The following is a 20,102-nucleotide window of genomic DNA, read 5'->3' on the forward strand; positions in this document are numbered from 1 at the left end:
GTGGCCGTATCAGAGCCACACTGCACCACAGAGGCGTGCAGTGTAAATTGTCTAAGCATTAATGGTAGGAAAAGCCCCTTATACTGGAGAGTATTTCTTGGAGCTTATAGTACATTGAAGAATGATCATATGAATTTTTACATACACCATGTTACGTGTGGTTGTGTGTAAATGTGAATGTTTTTTTTGTTGTTTTTTTGAGTTTTATTTTTTTTTTTTGATTGGAAAACCACCTCATATGAGCGTAAAAACTTTTGTGATATATGGGAGTTTTTGAAAAATTGATGCATTTTCATTAGGCATATTTTCAATTCGCAATTTTAATTTGCGCAGTTTGAAGGGTAATGGAAATGCAGCTACTTGACTTTACCATATCAAGGACCATAACTGACAGCTTCAGTTTGTCCAAATTGTGCAAAAAGATTACAAAAGTCCATAAGCACCTGTCCCGACAATATATAAACCTCACAATAAACTGCTTACATGCACTACTATGGGTTCCTGTGTGTCATCACTCGATGAGAGCATTAATACAAACCACATTCATGGCAGGAATCTGAGAGGCTTGTGGGAAGGTCTGTGAGCAGGGCCAAGATGCCAGGCGCCATTTCCGCGCCACTGCTCTGTGCCAGCCTGCGGTGTCTAATGGCAAGATGAAAGCTATATGAGCAGGAGAGGACACTAATGAAAGAGATGAAAATTAAAAAAACATGAAGCTGTGTAATATGTAACGACACCAATATGTGGCGATAGAAAATGTAGTGTCCTTTTCTTCATTTTAGACAGAGAAGGAATTAATGCCCAGAAAACAACAATGCCTACAGGCTCTAGAACAAATCAGTGCAGCCATGGCATTAATCATCAAGAACAGACATACTGCTGTCAAGAACAATCAGACTCCCAGGGACTGAAGGAACAGATTGTTTGTAAGAGTGCCATTATCCATGCCTGTTTATTTTTTTCATTTCCTTGAGTGAGGTGAAGAAGTGAGGGGTGGGGGTACAAGACGGGGTTTTCCAAGAAAAGCAACAATGGCAATCCGACACATCCTCCTCAGACGGCACACTTTAAACACAGAGCGCCTCTCGTCCTTGTCTCAGAGATGGCTTCACCTTCCACCAGACAGGACAAAACAGGTGAAGGAGTGAGAAGGCTATGGTCCACCTCAGCAGATGTAGTTGGTCATCCAGATATTGTTCACCTAAAGTACATATTTACATTTACATTTACATTTAGTCATTTAGCAGACGCTTTTATCCAAAGCGACTTACAAATGAGGACAATGGAAGCAATCAAAAACAACAAAAGAGCAATGATATATAAGTGCTATAACAAGTGTCAGTTAGCTTAAACGCAGTACACGTAGCAAGGGCTTTTAAATAATATAATAAAAAGAAAACAGATAGAATAGAAAAAGATTAGAGCAAGCTAGTGTTAGAGGTCTTTTTTTATTATTGTATAATAAGTGAAAAGAAAATAGATAGAATACAAAAAGATTAGAAAGGTAGTTAGATTTTTTTTTTTTTTAAATATAATTAGAATAGTGAGTGCAAAAGTTAGAGGGTCAAATAAAGATGGAAGAGATGTGTTTTAAGCCGATTCTTGAAGATGGCTAAGGACTCAGCTGCTCGGATTGAGTTGGGCAGGTCATTCGACCAGGAGGGAACATTTAATTTAAAAGTCCGTAAAAGTGACTTTGTGCTTCTTTGGGATGGCACAATCAAGCGAATATACTGCATATTCAGACATGGATCAATGTTAAATAAGAATGATGAATACTATTATATATAAAAGGAAAATTCTTCCAAAAAATCTAGATTAAAACACGTTTGCTAAGTTTTTTGAAATGTACGCTTTTTACTATCCATTTCTGAAAAACAAGAAAAGCTCCAATTAAATGACAATAAAAATCAAGTGCTGTAACCAAGTAAAATGTAATGCATTTTTCTTATTCCTTGAATACATGCAAGTACACTTTCAAAAGTGTTCAAACATATTTTTCAATGTTTTGTATGACATATATAATGAATTAGCTAATAACCTTGTTATAAAAAGTCACATTTTATTAATATTTTATATTAATATCCAAATTTACTAGGATATTTTAAAACACTTACTGACTTTGACACAGTCATGAGTGCCTGCAGGTTTTTCATGTTGGTTGCAACACATTATTTTGTTAGGCAGACAACATGATTTTGGTTTGTCAGACAAAATGATTTGCGAATATTAATAAGAATGCCTGTTAAAATATGCATTATATATTTACATTATTTACATATCATACATTATATATATATAAAATTATAATAAAAAAAATTGTGCCAAAACAAATTGGGTTTTTGTTTTCTGCATTATGATATCAGGCCAGTATCACACTGATATGTGCTTTAAGCACTCAAAAAAAATCTCAAAATGGATTTTAATTACAAAAAGACAAGACGTACTCACTGTATGCATTGTCTGCATTTTTATGCATTTTTTTTTTTGAACATGCGTCACATACTATTTGCTTGACAAAATGCTTTTTACATACCATACATTAAGTACACATGGTGATATGTGTACTCATAGATACTGTACATATTTAGATGCAGGGATAAAGAAACAAGTTCTAACAATAACACAATAAAGAAACAGAAAACTGGATTAAAAAAAAGTATGAAAGTAAAGTGAGCCAAATTAGAAAGTATCAGTAACAGCAGGTTGGGCGATGACAGACCCCTGCTGGGGTATCAGGCCAAACCTTGACTTTAAAATTAATGAAATAATTATACAAACTTTAATTGCTCTGTATGCCGAGAAACATTATCAATTTTACTACACGCTGCACACATAATGAGATGCGTACACACACACGCTTGCATTGTGTGGGTGAGGGTCGGGCCCCATATCCTGAGGGCAGCTCGTGCTTCAGAAGGCAGTGGGGGGAGGTGTGTGAGTCTGACGGTGGGTTAACGAGAGACTGACGATGACAAATAATCACTGGCTTCTCATAAATGGCATCAAACCCATAACCACTCATTCATTCATCCCCCTCTCCCTGTCAAACCCTGCAGGCTGCTATTCATTTCTCATTGTGCTCTAAGCACAGGGGTTACAAGAGATCACTGCTGTTTGTATATAAACGAAAATATAATTTCACTCGAATACCCAAATAATAAAGATTCTCCACCATATGCAAATAAGCAACTCCCTTCTTCACGCATTCGCAATTAAGCATCCCCCATATCAAACGGTGCTGCCAATGAGGCTCTTCGAACCAAGAGCCCACTGATTAGTTCCAATCAATGCAATTAAGGCCAACTTCATCCTCTCAATGAGATGTTAGCAGTGTTCACAGTCAAGACTCATAATCCTGTTCACAGGGAGGATGTTTTCTCTTCTGTGTTTACGTGCTGCCTGAGTAACTCGCCTGACAGGTTATTTTACATACAGACTCCAAGATAAACATCAGAACATTTGGGAAAGCCCTTAGTAACTCGCAATGCCTTGTAAACAGGTAATTTGTTCTTTTTATGGTCCGTAAAATTAAACTAAGTAAATATAAAAAAAATTGACATTTCTGTTTAAGATGTGTTGATAAATAACAAAACTTGAATGTACAACATCAAACGGTGGATAAAGCCACTATGAATATTCATGTTTGCTTAATAAGCCCTGCCCCACACACATGCGCCACACGCCACAGTTCCGGCTGACTTCTTGTTTCACAGCTTCTGCCGAAAGCGAGACTTTCATCAGTTAGTTGCCTGCTGCTGTTGATCTGGCCTATTGTCAGCTAGACAATAGCCAGACAAACAGTGGATAACACCAGCCTCAAGAGTCAATCTGCAGCACCCGGAGAAGAGAAGGGAGGCAGGGCTATCCTTCAGTTAATTGTAAGAGCCCCAACCAGAGAGGAAATGGTCATGGGTCATTGAAACTGCACTGGAACACCCTCCACAATAACCCCATCCCCCAAAATTCTGTTATCTGTTATTTTTTCTGTCTGAGTGTGGGACGTCTTATTCTTTGGATGTTCGTCAAAATCCAGGCAGTGGATTTGTAAATGTTTATGAATTCATTCTCATCAATCAGTCACACTGAGTGTTTGCGTTCACCAGCTGTTTGCTATCAATTGTGGTGTGTGGTTTTGCGCACACTGTTGATTGACAGCTCATGGAGGGCAACCAGGGTAGGAAGCCAGCTGTATCTAAAATCACTGCAACACATTAGAACCCTTTCATTGGTTGCCCTTGCAAGCCTTGTTGACCACAAAGATCATAATTTAACCAGGGTTTGAGGCAAAAAGTGCAACGAAAGTGAATAAAAATATTAGTGTTAGGTCTTCAACACATCTGTTGTTCATTTTTATTGTTTAAATCTGTTAAATCCTTTCTAGGCCAATCTAGTTATTCTTTGGTATGGGTATAGTACGTCTGCGGAGACTATAGAGACCTAAAGTAGGTGTCAGATATCTATATTTGCTCTCTCAGAGGCAAGTATTGTGGGTGTACAATGTGTGAGTTGCTTGCACACAGTAGTGATTATCCTGATTATCACAGAAAAGTAGCAATACACAGCATGACTGTATGACCTGGTGAATTCCATTGGAAATCATGTTAACCATTGAGCTATTATTGGCAATAGAAAAACATGGGAGTCTGTAAACACTGCATGAATTCATGGACCAATGGCACTTTGAAAGTGTGGTGCTGAACTGTCTCAAACCAAAGAAACCTTTGTTTCAGCAAGATTTTGTTCAAAGTTACCTCATACACAATCATCTTTAAGTATATCAGGGAATTAAGACTAGAAGGGTCAATGAGGATTTGTTCTGTATTTGTACAATACAGAAAAGTCTTCATGCAGACCATGTCCTCCTGGCAAAAGGCACGGACTAAAAAGATGCTTCTGAAAAAGCAAGTGAATCATTCATGAGAGTCATAAAAGCACTTTAAAAGTCGTCCACTGGAAATGCTTCTTGTACAGAAGGGGCCATTGTGAGCACTGATTGTGAGCAGGCAGATATCAAGACATCTGCTAGTGACCAATCAAGGTCACTGTGACCATAATCTAACAGGCACAGATCCAGAACTGAGCATGGGAAGCTTGCAGATAGAGACACCAGCCAAGGATGGGAGGAAAGGGACCAGGAGAATGAGAAAAAAAAAAGAGCTACAGGATGGAATGTGGTAGAAATGCTTGGCTCAGTGGAAAGCCAGTGCTGCTTTGGGAAGTAATGCGCAGAAAATGAGCTCACTGGCAGGATTTAAAGAGGCATGATGACAGAGAAGGGAATTTACACACATAACACTCACCTGTACAAGCAGGAATAACCTGACTGTAGCTTCAAAGAGGATGTGACCTCTTCAGAAGGTGAACAAAAACACATGAAGTGAGCAATATCTGCCTAGACACTTAAACAAAATGGCAGAAGTGTTTCCCTGCTACATCCTGAGTAATTGGCCAGGGTAAGCCCATGGCCTTTGCTTACACTTACAGGCCAAAGGCCATTTACTCCCCATGCTCAAACCTGGGGACTGCTTCGTTTTTTCACTTCCCATTAAATCTTGTACAAAGTTGAAAAAAAAGTTCTAGCCTCTTAAACTAAAATCCATCGACCAGTACTGCTCCTCCATTGCTGAATCTTCAGCAGCACAACACCAATACAAATATTGAACCTGATATTTAACATGTGTGGTGAATGTGAGTTTGCAGTCTGTATTGAATCTGATGCAATGAAAACAAAATTACAGCAAGAAACGTCCTTGCTCTGCTAAGTTGTCCTCAAAGGCTGCATGCAAAAACCTTCCAATGCGACCAGTGTAGTTTGACTGTTATGGGCTGGTTCTTTTTAGCAAATCCAAAAACATACTGCATGACCGTAAAACATGTTCTTTTAATAAATAGTTCAAAATATGAGTAATTTACTCCATTATCAGAGCTTTTTTTTTTACAGGAAAGCTAAATGGATGTTATAATTCAAAACCTAAATTAATTTGAATCAAATAAAATCGAACCGAGAGCTTGTGATTCGAATTAGAAAATCTGTATCAATACCCAGTCCTACTACACACACACACACCCTTCATAATTGTTGTCCACCTTCATCTTATGTCACTTTTATTGGAACATGCATACATGGGTGCACGGTTACAAAAACTAGGCTGCATGTGCACAGTCCGCAGACACAAAATTATCGACAAACTTAAAACTAAAGAAAATTTTGATTTCAGCTTTTAGCCACAACAAACGGTTTGAGTTCTGATTATAAACTTTCTTTACAGGGCCTTGCTTTGGAACACCCTTTGATTGCAGGATTTTAGGGTTCAAGTCTGATTGTCCTTATCACACTTTCTAGGAATATTTCAGTCCTTATAAAGCCACTGTTTCTCACAAGAGCCGACAGGACGGACATTTTCAAGCTAATTGTCTCTTGTCCTTTCCTATGATTATCATGCTCATGCTCATCGGCTGCCTGAACAGGTGACACCTGCAGAAAATAACAAAGATACGGCAACTGCTCTCCCACACACAGAGCTGTGAATTCCTAACACCACACAAGATGTTCTTCCTTCTGATCCCACTTCTGGATGTAAGCCACAGAAATGCTTGGGTGCTGCTATCAGTTCTATGCAGCTGCAACTAACACTCTGGGAAAACATGCAGATGTGGCTTAATTCCTTGGCACAGGTGCCCTGGCAGGCAGTTATACGGATGCAGAACATGAGCATGAGAGGTGGCAGACCACAGCTGTCCTTCACTGTAGAGGTGACAGACATAATGCTGGGTATTGGGTAACTGTGGCACCATGGTGGTGCAATCAGAAAAGAGACAGAGCTTAAATCTTATAATGCTTGTGCATAATTATCCAGCAAAATAAAAGTGATGATACAACATCTACTTTGCTATATAATGAAAACGGCAAAAAACAAACTTACAAACATTTGGTCACAGAAGTAAGAATACTTGTTTATAATTAAAACGGCAAAAAACAAACTTACAAACATTTGGTCATGGATGGAAGGTTAACAAAATAATATTAAATTATTTGTATTTGTAGGTTATATTTAAAGTTATATATATAAAAAGATAATAATAATAAAAAATACTGTTTTATTTTAGGTCATTACTAATATAATTTATATTAATATTTAATTTATTATTTTTGCATTATATTGCAATATATACTGAACGATATGTTACTTTATTTAACAGCATCGACCGATAGAAGTTTGCTATATCTAAATTAAGTTTAGCTATATTCCAGTTTTGTTTGTTTGTTTTTTGCATGGATTAATTTTTATTTCTAGTTTAAATGTAATGTAAAATAAATATACATTTCACTGCAGCTTATGTTTTGAGATTAGATTGTGTGCTGTCATACCATGCAGCTTTCTATCGGTCATCGGCCACCCTGCTCTCCAGAATGTATACATATGGCACACAATCAAGAAAAATTACTTACAGAGCATTAGGTATATAATTAAGTACACAAGATTTTTTTTTTTTTCTGGAGATTTAAACCCATCATCATCAGCTCAGAAAAATACTCAATGATTAGTTAAGCTGCTGGAACGCTACAACACACGTACATTTTTCTTCTAGGACAAAGATGTGAACAGCTGTCTTGCTCTCTTCACCTCTACATCTATTTTCCAAACTTTTGGGCAGCCAAATCTCAGCTGGCACACCCAGGCGGGCTTCCCCCACCTCCAGTTTCACATTCCCAGGCCAAATCTCACCGCTCTGTCCCTCTGTTCCTTTATTTTCCATTTCATGCACAGATAACAGAACAGAGAATAAGCAAACACCCATGGAAAAGACATAACAAAAAAAATTAAATAAATAAAACTAAAGAGTTTTCCACTATGACCCCTAACACCACCCACACACACAGACACACAGATGGGCAAAAACTCATTCAAATCCCAGAGCCGAGTAAAGCAGTGGGCAGAACAGCAGTTCCTATGCAAAACAGCAACTGAAAAACGCTCCATCTGTGAGGGACATTTTCTTACTACAGGTCAAGTCTTGCCATTCAACACGGTTTAAATGGACCATATCCTACTATAGCAGTTAATGTTAATGTACATCTATTTTCTTTTCTTACATCAAAAAGTCATAAATAAGTTTTGCATGATATTGCATTATGACCAATAGTTCAGATTATTATTTTGTTTAAATGTCCAAAAACCAATTAGTTTAATTTCTAATAATAATAATAATAATAACAATACAGACAAATAGCCTATATAATATTTAATAATGCAGGCTAAAATAACATTACCATACAATAAAAGCACAATAATCATGTTATTGTGCTTTTTACAAATGTATCTTTTTTGGGTAATGTCTAATTGTCAAGCTACACATTTCTCATTTAAAAGGAATGGTAATAATAAAAATAAAAAACTGAGTAATTAAACAGTACGTAAAATAAGTATCTCTATCTGTGAATATCGATATTGGGTGCTTTTCTTTATAGACACATTAAATTATGTCATTTATCACTAGAACTGATATTAAAGAACCAATAACTACTAATACCTAAAGAAAACTGTTATTATCAATCTCATTCTTTCAACTTAACAAATCTTATTTTAAAAAATCAATTAAAACATGCTATGCATTAATGCAAAATGATGCTGATACAAATGAAATTCCTACAACTGAAATAAAATACATAAAAAATGAACAAAGATTTTTAAAAATTTAAAATTAAATTGAAAATTCTAAAAATAAAAGATCATTCAAAATCTTAAATGCTAGAATACTATACAAACAGTACTAAAATAAAAGCATGCAATTCATCAGTATTCACATGTAGAATACCTTTAAATTATCATGCGTTCAAGTTCTTGCTACTTAACTTGTGTCAATTGTGTGTCTGAATGTCCTGTGTTCATTGGTAAGCTCATTTACTGGCATAACTCACACTGTCATTTATTATTGTGGGACATGTTGTTGAATAATGAATACAAGTTTAACGTGGGTGGTCATTTGTTATTGTGAACATGGTTTGTGATGTAAATACAATTACAATATCTGATTGTTTTGCAGCACACTTTTTATAGCACTATAGACTAAAAAGTGGAAAATCTCGTTTTACATGAGACATTCCATTTGTCTTCCCCTCATTCTGCTATGAGACACCATCTGGACCTCTGACTGTCTTCATGATCTTAAGAAGAGGTGTCTAAGTGCTGACTGAAAACAAAAGTGTCGTGAGGTCAGGTGGGGGACAAGGAACTGAGTCTGCCTGATTCAACTCTGTGATCAACAAGATCACGTTCACCTGTACTCACGCAGCTGTCTAACCCACATCTAATCACAGCTACTGAAGCTCTCACACATGCACAACATGACACAATGTAAAATTCTAGCTAATGATCACGACAATGGTTCACTAAGAATGCTGCAAAACTCCCTCCCACTGTTTAGCATCTGGTTTCCTCCGAGCATGTGGCACAGCTCTAATTTATCCTCTCTCAGACACAAACAAACACACACACTGACCTTAATCCCAACTTGGATCACATCAGAGTCTATGTGAGTATAAACACTGAGACAGTAGAATGTAATCTGCTTCCAAACACTCAGTAGTTGTCATAAAGCTGCCGGGTTGCCTGCTCTATCTTCAGTATCTCTCACACACTAGCAGGTGTGCATTCAGACACAGCATGTGTTTAATGGGATCGTTCTGTGGTGTCTGGGGGTAATGAACCAAAGAATGGGATGCATTTGTGATCCATGAAGAACCTGCTGATCCATCTACTAGACACTTAATTAACCTAAATGACACAAAACCTAAATGAAACACTGCTATATATACTGCTGCATGCAAAACCACAAAGCACAACCAGTGTAGTCTGATTCACTGATTCACTGAGGGTGGACTCAATCTAGCAAATACTTCACAAATAAGTCCAAAAACAGACATCCTGATCATTACTTTCTGGTCACTTCGTGGATTTTCTCTGATTGGATAGCTATTAAATCGTGAAAAGACCAAAGTGCACATGCCCTCCGATATGCTTTTTGAGACTGATTTAAATCCGATCACTCAAACCACTTCAGGGGGTGGTCTGAGATGCAAGTGTAAATGCATCTGAGAGTATGTTATAGGCTATATGACACATTATAGCAAGATATGACAGCACTAATGCAACGTGGATCTCCACGGATGAGTAACTGATTATCTCTTCAGCAAGTCGATGCACAAACTGCCGCGAATGAAACATAGTCGCAGATGCTCATCACATATTCATCTTCATTAAAAGTAGTGAGACTATTATCTTAGCAGTGCTGATGCCGCTCTCTCTGACGTTTCGGTCTTTGATCTTGAAATTAGCTGATGATGAATAAAATGCAGAGCATATCTGTTGCTTTCACTGACGTGAACTCTGTTAAATTTGCATATAGCGTGTTATAGTACTTTTAAATTTTCCATTAAAATGGGTATAAAATGATGGATATTTTTAGACAAAAATGAACATTGGTATCATTGGTAGCTTATATTGTCCACCCTAATATTAACAATAAAAATTTGGTGAATGCTCAACGGCTTTTCTTTTATTAATTCTGATCAATGATATTTGACCTTTTTTAATTATTGTATTATATTGCATTACCAATAAGTTGCTCTGTTTGGCTGATAAGTGTCAGAAACAGGAAATTTATTTTGAGAGTGCCAAAAGAGGAGCTCCCATTCTAAGTCTTTAGTTTGGTGTCTTTGTTTAACAGTTCAGTTTACTATAATTGAAAGGTAAATGCTACTAAAAGCGTTTTTCCATGCTAATAAACATTTAATGCTGTGAACTTGACAGTTACAGTGTTTACTTCTTTATTTGTGTTTTTAGCAGCTTCTTTACTTGTGAAAAATAATATAATAGATTTGTATAATTTTACAGATTTATCACATTCAAATTATTTTCAACTTGATTCATTTGAAATATATGTCTAATTATAGTTAGCAAATATTATGTAAAACAAATAAATTGCATGCAGCCAAACTGCAAATCTTTGGCAATATAAAATGTACAGTAGTCCATGAGAATATTCTGTGTGAGAATAGGTTTCTATTTTTGTGTTCTCTGCATCCCTCATCAGAGAAAATACCATATAGTTAGTGAAGGCTTGTAAGCACATGTGCGTGTGTGTGTGTTTGTGTAGTGCCCATGCTCCACTGGTCAGGTCAGTATTATCGCCTAAAGCTATAACAGTCTTTCTCCCTCTGTCACAAACACAATACACACACTAAAGAACTGACACACTCATTCTGTAAACCTTGCTCCATGAACCACTTTCCGTGACCACCATCAAATCTGGAGAAGTCAGACTGCAAAGGTAAGACACATTAAACTACTTCATTAAACTTTAAAATAGAAGGTTTCAAAGGATTCAGCGGCTGTTTAAACTACCACATGGTGCATACAGGCAGAGACTGACCTACAAAACACAGACTGCAGGATGAGTGCATCCGAGTTTCAGACGCGGTCCACTCCACCCCCCATCCCTGTTCACTCGGTTAGGGCTCGTTATTTTTACACAGCACTGCTTCCGCAGTGGTACGAAGCCAGGAGTAGCCACAAAGGACTACTGCAAGGATGCACACACACACACACACACACAAACACACACACACACACTTAGTCTACAATCACAACTACTAGCAGTGAACCCAGGAAGACACTCTTCTCATTAAAAACACTCATTATGTGGCATTTAGGTGTTGCACAAGCAGGTGATGTCTGGCCAGTGAGATTTTCTTTTTACTACTCCCAGTTGTTCTCCGCTTTCTCTATCCAATAAACCAGCATGTGTCAACATCCAACTTCTAAGAACATTGACCCTCACACATAAAATAATTCTTTCCTTTAGCTCAATCCTTCTCCTTTACTTCCTCCTCTCGAGCCACATAGGAAACAAAAGTCACATTTAGTTTGTCCCTGCTGTCTTTGTTCTGGAGCACACTGTAGTGATGACAGCTGCATGGATACAGTACAACTCAACAATCCATCTCTGGCTGCAATCCACAGTGAGATATCTTTCACATTATGTCTCTTTTCTTCAGAACATAAAAAAATAAGAACCTGAACCAAATGATTATCACGACTTTCGTTTCTGTTAACATTTCCTAGTTGTGCATTCTTCCACTGATGTGGACAGAAGAACACCGTACTGAAATATTTAAACAGTGTTTCCTGCCCTACTATTCAGCAGCACCATAAAACATACAGTGCAACCAGTGTAGGCCAATTCTCAAATGAATGACTCTTAAGGCCCATTCAAACCAAAACTAATGTTCAGTAAGATCAACATGTAAGTCTGCTCAGACCAATACAAACATAACATGCAATCAATGCAACATTTATTTATTTTTTTTTACAGAGAGGTTTTCTAATCTCTTTTCCAATGGACTTGAAAAAAAAGATAGGGCAACCAAAAATGATTCACATTTTGTTACATGCCCAAACAAAAATCAGTTTGAAAACATGTAGGCCTAAATACTGTTTGACTTTCTTTCCTCTGCCAAGCGGGTGTCAGAAACGAGGAGTTACCCTTGTGTACCACTATATCTCAGCTTCTCCATATGCATTACCTACCATCAGAAAGTAAATTTTGCATTTTCATTCATCTTGTCTGCAGTCTTGATTTTTTTTGCTTTGATTCAAACAGACAATTTGCATGCAAAAATTGGACCACATTTTCATGCCAAACATTTGTGTTGGTGTAAACAGGAAACAAAAGCATACAGCACAACCAGTGCAGTCTGATTCCTGAATGAATTCCTCAAGAGCCAAATTTATATAAAATTTCTGATTTGTTATATCTGTTCTGTTGAAATCTGGAATAACCGCTAAAGGCATTAAATGCAAATGCATTTCTTTTTGAAGATTTCTCCCTCTGAAAGAATCAATAATGGAATTGTTAAGGAATCAAAATTGTTAATTTTTCATTGTGTGTCGGTGTGCATTAGAGATTGAATGAAGTAGAAAAAGGGTGGCATTAAGATATCAGCAGAGTAAGGAAATGTTCATACACAACATGCTTTTCCATTATTTTTTTATGTAAACATGCACTAGATGATGCCTTTGACTGCTGAGGTCATCTCACAAGAACACTGTGATTTTATAATGCACTATCAAGTTCTAAAAAGTACAACTTTGAAAAAAAAAAGAACTCTTTCTGTGTACATGGCCCCTGAGATCTTAAAAGTGTTAAAAATACAATATTTAAACACTTCTTAAAGCAAAAAAAATATATATAGAGCAGTGTCTGACTCAGTGTCACTGACAATGACTGTCTGCAAAAAGACTATCCGACTTCTATGTGTGAGTGCATGTGACAGTCTGCTTCCCTTCCACTCTCAGACACTCGTCCCGTGAGAAGCTCCAGCCATGCTCTTATCACATCCAGCATGTCACAGATCCACATGCAACCAGCATTACTTCTGCATGGTTGTAGATGTAGGTCACACACACACACGCAACCCCACCCACCCACTTATACCTGACACTAATAGATGGCTTGTGTTGAGGGTGGGGCAGATAGTCACAGTTCAGACCCTCCAGCCATTCCATAATATACTAAATTTATCCTACCAACAACAAACACCTGAGCAGAACAATGAAATGGACAAAATGGCAAAATCTAGTCATTCCAATAGAAATCTATGCAATTGGGAGTTTTAAAATGAAAGTGACCAACTTTCCCCACACAGATTATCATGTTGCGCTAACCAACAGGAAGCTGCTTTGTTTGAAATTGACTACTGTGTTCATAAATCTCTACACTTCTTAAAATGGACCTTATTTTGCACAATCATGTGACCTACACCTTTAACATGTTATAGGATTTGGGGGTTCAAAAACTTGATCTGTCAACCACAAGGCATGTGAAATGGAATCCAGCCTGGGACGATTTTGCACGCACTGTTTCCCAGTACCATTTAAAGAGTTGCATTCGCACCAACAGTACTAGGACATGTTGAAGCCGGTCGACAGCGATGATCGGAGATCGGAGTGATCGGAGATGTGTTTTGTTGTGTCTCGCGGGTTTCACAATAATGGAAATGGAATGTCGACGTATATGTAAAGCAACAACTGGCAGTGCTACATTTGCTACAAGTGCCTGCACTTCAGCATCCGTATTTATCGCTGTTCGTCATACTTGCGAAATAAGTTGACACAGTGTTTACAGTATGTTACACTGCGTTTTAAATCATGGGCATTTTCGAACACGTCTGGCCAATCAATGTCTACTTACGTCACGGGTAGTACCAGTTGTGCGGTTAGACCCCGCTCCAGAGTAGGAGCTAATTTGGTTCTCAAAAAAGGCAGTCCGGTACTAAAATCGCACCCTGTTCCTGCGGTGCGAAAACGCCCAAAAGTGGGTAGTTCCACAATTAGTTCTGGTACTATGAAAAGGTTCCTTCAGTGCGAAAGGCCCTATAGTAATACCCAGTTCACAAGCTGGAACCATCCAATTCTCGAGTTCAACTCACTGACTCAAATGATTCACTAAGCGTGAATAAGCCAACACTAGAGGGGAAGACATGAATAATCAATTAAATATTGGTTTGTTAATGACACAAAGCTACTGTACGATTTCAGAACACTTGGAATATAGAGCGAAAAGTCATACAGACTACTTTTATGATGTGTTTATGTTGCTTGTGCATCCTACTTGTAGCTTAAAAGCTTCAATCCACAATTACGATATTTGCATGGAAAAGAACTAATTATACATGTTGGGGTCAGCCAATGAAATTTTTGTTGAATTTCGCTTTATAGCCACATTGACATTCTTTAATTTACCTACACCAACAAAAGCAATGTTAATCTAAACGGTGTTTCTACAACGAATACTGAAATTGAAAGCAAAAATTATGAATACAGACCTGAAAACCAGAAACTTAAAAAAATAAAAAAAAATGAGTGATGATACTTGTTCTTCTTTTAAGTGGCATTATAAAAACAATATCTACAACTCTTAATATATTAGGTGGTACATATTATTTTAATATTAAATATTTAATTAGGGAGCTGCAGGGCACCGTTCCTGGAACACTATAAAGAGACAAATTGGTTACAGTGCACATAATCATTATTTCAGGTTTTATCTTCATATAAAGCCTGGGATGTGCATTACAGATCAAACTTCCCAAACAAATGAACACAGTTGTGTGTTATTTATTTTCTGTCTCTGAACTACAGCCAAAAAACTGCAACACTGACTATAACATCCTGCCCTCCCAGTCGCAGGCATCCTTTGCTGAATAACTGCCCAAATTAAAAACTAGAGTTCTGTACACAGATGTCTGAAAGTTGCAATAAAAATCAAAACTGCCCTAATACTTCATTAATAAATGTTTCCACTCTTATTACGAATGATTCCTTGCTACACATTCAAGCTATAGGACAACAAGCGCCCCCTCTGAGGACATCAGCCCATATGGGAATATACCCTGCAGGACTATATAACACTGACTTTGCAGTGCCTTCTCACAAATGAATGAAAGTCATACCCCATCCAGTTGCTGGCAAAAATCCCTAAAAATCAGGCATTTTACTGAATAAAATGTTTTTGAAATGAACACGTCACTGGTAAGCTGAACAAAAAAAGTGAATAGGTCTTGGTGCATCATGTGCAGAGCAATGAGAAAGTACTGTGTTATTCAGAATCCTTGCCTTCATATGTTTATATTTTGTATAACGCTATTTAAAATATCAGCCCTGAATAACCCGTTTAAGATGAATTTCAGCCAGCAAAAATAGATTGGATAGAATGGAGCATCACTAATCAGTTCCAGGTAAAGCCGCTCATTTAGAAGGAAACATGACACTGCTCTAATGTAAGATCGTTATCTAATTGCAAGAATGTATTTCTTCAGAAGAGTCAGGAATGCCTCCGGAATCTGAGGAATGTGGAAACGGCTAATCAGCTAAGGTGCTGTCTCACCCCACAGACACTAAAGGTTTTACTACAAGCCACACCACGGGCATTAGCACTGACCTGATCATTAACACTGTCCTGAAAAAATCCCTCTGCTGAGCTACGTCACTCACACAAACTTGAAAAAATACTTCCAACTGAATCAAGACTGCATCACCATGGTATTGCAAAATTCTGAATTTAACACTTTACAAAGAGAACGGTGTTGTTAATATCCCGTGTAAGATTTTTTATTCACTAAGCAGGAACAGAGAGTTTGACCCACAGCTGGGGTTTTCAAACTGGGAGTTAGTATTTTGGGGGTTGTCAAATTAAATATTAAGATTTTATTATTTTACTTCTATTTCCTGACAAATGTACCAAAATGTGATATTACAGTTTCATTATGCTGTCTTATAAATCATGAGCATCACAATATGTTTATTTTGACTGAATTATTTGAACTTTAATTTTTAACAATGAGAAGGAAAAAAGTCTGTTATTTTAAAGGTTTATACACCTAACATTACTCTAATCAGTCAACTTGGTACCAAGTAAATGTTCTACAGATAATATAATGTGCAGTAGTGTGAGTACAGTGACAATATAAAATCCAATTATTTCATTTTGAAAAAAAAATATATTGTCTCTGTAATATGACTTAATTACGGAGTAAATGTGTCTTTCAAGATTAAATTGCATTGATTATAATTCAGTGAGGAGGATCCTGTCATGCTAAGAGAACAAAAATACAAAAAACCTGGTCCAAAAGGCATGTTTCACAGAGAGAGGCAATCTGTCTTTCTTGAGGGTCTGCTGACCTCACAGTCAGTAGATAGTGTGTGGTAATTCATTCAAATCTCTATGAAACTCGTATCTACAACAGCTCTACATTACCATATCAGTGACATGAGAGGGTGGTGGCCTTAACAGATGACCTGCTGTCATCAGTAACACTGACAGTGAGATACAGTAATGGATCCGAAATGAGGAAAAAAGGTGTATGTGTAAATAGTGCAATCCACTTATTTACTTGTATTATATCCACTCTAAAATTCCAAAAGAAAACACGAGTGGAAGAAACTGTCACTCTGACATTGTGCATTACCAGCAAAATACATAAAGCAGGCTAACAGAACGGATACAGCACTTGATGAGGGATTTTACATTTGTGGTTCAAGAATGTAAACACTCACCCTTACAAACAAGGCTGCCAGCTCTCAGAGTAAGCTGCAGGCACACAGCATAATGAAACACAAACACAGGCAGACTGCAAAGTGGGAACTAAACATCACCTTCCTGTCCAAAACAAACATGCATCCTTTAACCCCCACAATAGCAAACAGAGCATCCTCCTGCCTTATAACGTATCTACATGAAGCCAAAAAATAGAGCAGAGATAACAGCTATTACCGTCCGGTTGGAATCCGTTAACACTTTCGGTGCTGGACTGCGAGTAGCTAATTTCTGATCTCCGCTGACTTCCCAGTAGGCCGTTCTTCCGGAGAGCCTGGTTGCTGGGACTGCTAAGTGGCGTGGACGTCCCATCTCGCTTTGAGAAGATACCGCTGAAGAATCGAATGAGTTTACGTTCCTGCCCACTGGAACGGGAGCCTGTCCCTCTAATGAAACCCTCCTTGTCCATCAAAGATTTATCCGAAAGCTTGAGCAGGTCACTGTTGTCCAGTGTTCGATTCTTGCCCTTCATCCTCTCCCTGCGGCCCAGTTCAGTCACAGAGTCTGTTTTGCTTAGGACCTCACCCACATCCAAGGTGTTTCGCTTCTCAGTGGACTCAGACTCGGCAAAAGCCATGTTTTGCAGAACCACGCCAGCTTGGGCTTGACTGTTCTCTCCATCCCGGCCAATGCAGCCCGAGCTGCTGTGGTGCTTCTCCTTGGAAAGCGCCCGTATGCGGATCAACTCTCCACCCGTCCAGTGACGGAAGCTGAAACTTCGCCGCAGTAGGCTTGGGTGCCTCTTCGCCGGAGGGGTTTCAGGTGCTGGTTTGGGTGATTTCCCATTCCCTTTCGCTAGCAAAGAAGAGATTTTGGTCGACCTGCCACCCTTGGGTTCCTCAGAGGTCTCATCTGACCATGTACTGACCGGTTCCTCTGTGCTTCGAGAAGTCTTAAGGATTTTCTTTCGAATGCCTGTGTTTTCTCCATTAGCAGCAGCTGTGCTGCAGATTTTTCCATGCTCAGCATCACTTTTCAATCTGTCACTTTCAGCTACATCTTCAACCTTTTTGTGCACTAGTGCCCCATTTTCAATGACCTTGCTCTGTCCATTCTCTGGCAGGATGCATGTTTCATTTAATTCCTTGTCTCTGTGTAATTGTTGCGCCCGCCTTGAGATTTTCAACCTGCCCAACTCTAGATGTCCAGTACTGAATGTCCTGAAGTTCCTCATGTATGAGTGTGCAGAAAATTCGTCCGTCTCGTCCTCCACTTCTTTCAGTTCTTCCAGCGGAGAACTGCGCTGAGCGTCAGCGGCTCCCTCCCGCCGGTACGCGCTCACTTTAGGGTTCTCCAGCCGCCGGTGCGCTGAGCCTCCTCCATCCTGCAGAGTTTCTTTTTTCACTAGTGTCAAAGATATCCTGTATACGGTTTTTCTTTGTGGCGTACCCCGCTCCATCCTTTCCGGGTAATTACCATCAAGTACGTACATTCTTCAGAAACCAAATCCAAGAAAATGAATTCAAGTCAGATATGTTCCTAGCGTGATTTCACCCACAGCTGGTGATTTCCAGAGCACATAATAATATTATTAATGACTTTAATAATAATTATAATAATAAACAATCTCAGTTCAAAATCGCTCTGGTGCACAAAATCCAAGCTGATTTTCCTTTGCTGTGCCGGTGCGTTTTTTAAGACTGTCATTTGACTATTTGCGCTTTCTAAAAATCCATAAAGAGCCCCATCAAGTCGCCTAGACGTCCAGTGCAAAGCCCGTCCTCATATTTGTCTGAAAAGTAAAGTCCGGCTTCAAATTCCTGTTTCCCGCAGCGAGGCTTGTCTGTCTGGGGGGAAATGTTATTGCAACACTGTCCTCCTAAAGCAGAAGAGTGTGGTCTTCCCTATTGTGCCCTGCATCCCCCGCCGCGCAGCCAGCTTGCTCCTTTGCGCCTTTGTTTCCCGCCGCTGTGCGCTCCTGCTCTCATTCAAATGTACCATGCAAGACCCCAAGCCTCGCTGTATTCAAAACGAGGGTCCCGGGAAACGAGACGGACAGCCGCAAGAGCTACGGATCCATACCCTTCTCTCTCCTCTATCTGCCCCGTGTGCTCCGTATACACACAAATCATCCAGTCAGAGCCGAAGAAAAACCCGGAACGGATTCTCCAAGACGCGTTTTAAACCAGTGCTGTTACATGCGACTTGCATCATTTATTCAGATTCTCATACGGGAAATATGCAATAAATCAATGCACGCATTAATCAAGAACTCATCTAACGCCATTATTTGGTATAAATATTTACTATCAGTGCCTGATAGAAATATCAAACGCAGGTTGTACATGTGAAAATAAACTCCTGTATGCATAAATAGGTTATTAAGCAATAAACCTACGCTGTGGCACAAAAGTTGTGCGTTACATAAATGTAACTGCAATGCAAGCGTGTGTATTTGCTTAAGTGTGTCAAGATAAACACTGAGTATAAGTTTGAAGTGAATCTATTCCGCTGGATAATCCACTCCGGGATTTCGCATTATCCAGCGGACGCGCGGGGGTGGGCTTTCCACGTCTCTGTCCATCAAAACCTTTAAACCCACCCGGGCTCACAGACAGGAGAGAGAAGAAACACGCTACAATCCACTAAGTACTTTGTTTGCGCATATGTAATTGTTTAAACTGTGTATATTCACGAATACCGTGAGCTAATGGTTTGTCCCATTGATGCTTTGGCACTTAATTAAGAAAAAACCATCACTGTGTGTGAAAAGGTCAGGTCAAGATTAATGTGTGTGATTTGGATTTGTTTTATTTTTTTTACTAATAGCTATTGTTAATATTGAGATTATTATTAAAATAGTTCACTGTACTTTTGTATGCTAAAAAAAATCTACCTTGCCATATTATGTGAATGTATTTTATAGTAGTGTGTGGAATTATTTTAATAGGCAGTTATGGAATAATTTGGTGTGGAGTAAGGAAATTTTTTGTGTCGATTAT

General features: G+C 38.4%; 1 protein-coding gene across 7 annotated transcripts in view; it reads right to left on the reverse strand.

Annotated features, from left to right (window-relative positions):
* Positions 1-20,102, reverse strand: part of LOC109105236 (arf-GAP with GTPase, ANK repeat and PH domain-containing protein 1-like) — a 174,114-nt gene that overhangs the window by 99,319 nt on the left and 54,693 nt on the right. Inside the window, exon 1 of one of the 7 annotated variants that reach the window (XM_042725653.1) lies at positions 17,338-19,300. The exons of 4 other annotated variants lie outside the window; for them this stretch is intronic. In XM_042725653.1, the coding sequence (XP_042581587.1) occupies positions 17,338-18,592 (1,255 nt within the window). In that variant the 5' untranslated portion in view covers positions 18,593-19,300. Of the gene's footprint in view, positions 1-17,337; positions 19,301-20,102 lie in introns of those variants that run through there. 2 more of the 7 variants (XM_042725652.1, XM_042725655.1) reach the window with 2 other exon arrangements.

The sequence above is a fragment of the Cyprinus carpio genome, chromosome B6 (assembly GCF_018340385.1).
Source record: "Cyprinus carpio isolate SPL01 chromosome B6, ASM1834038v1, whole genome shotgun sequence".
NCBI lineage: Eukaryota > Metazoa > Chordata > Actinopteri > Cypriniformes > Cyprinidae > Cyprinus > Cyprinus carpio.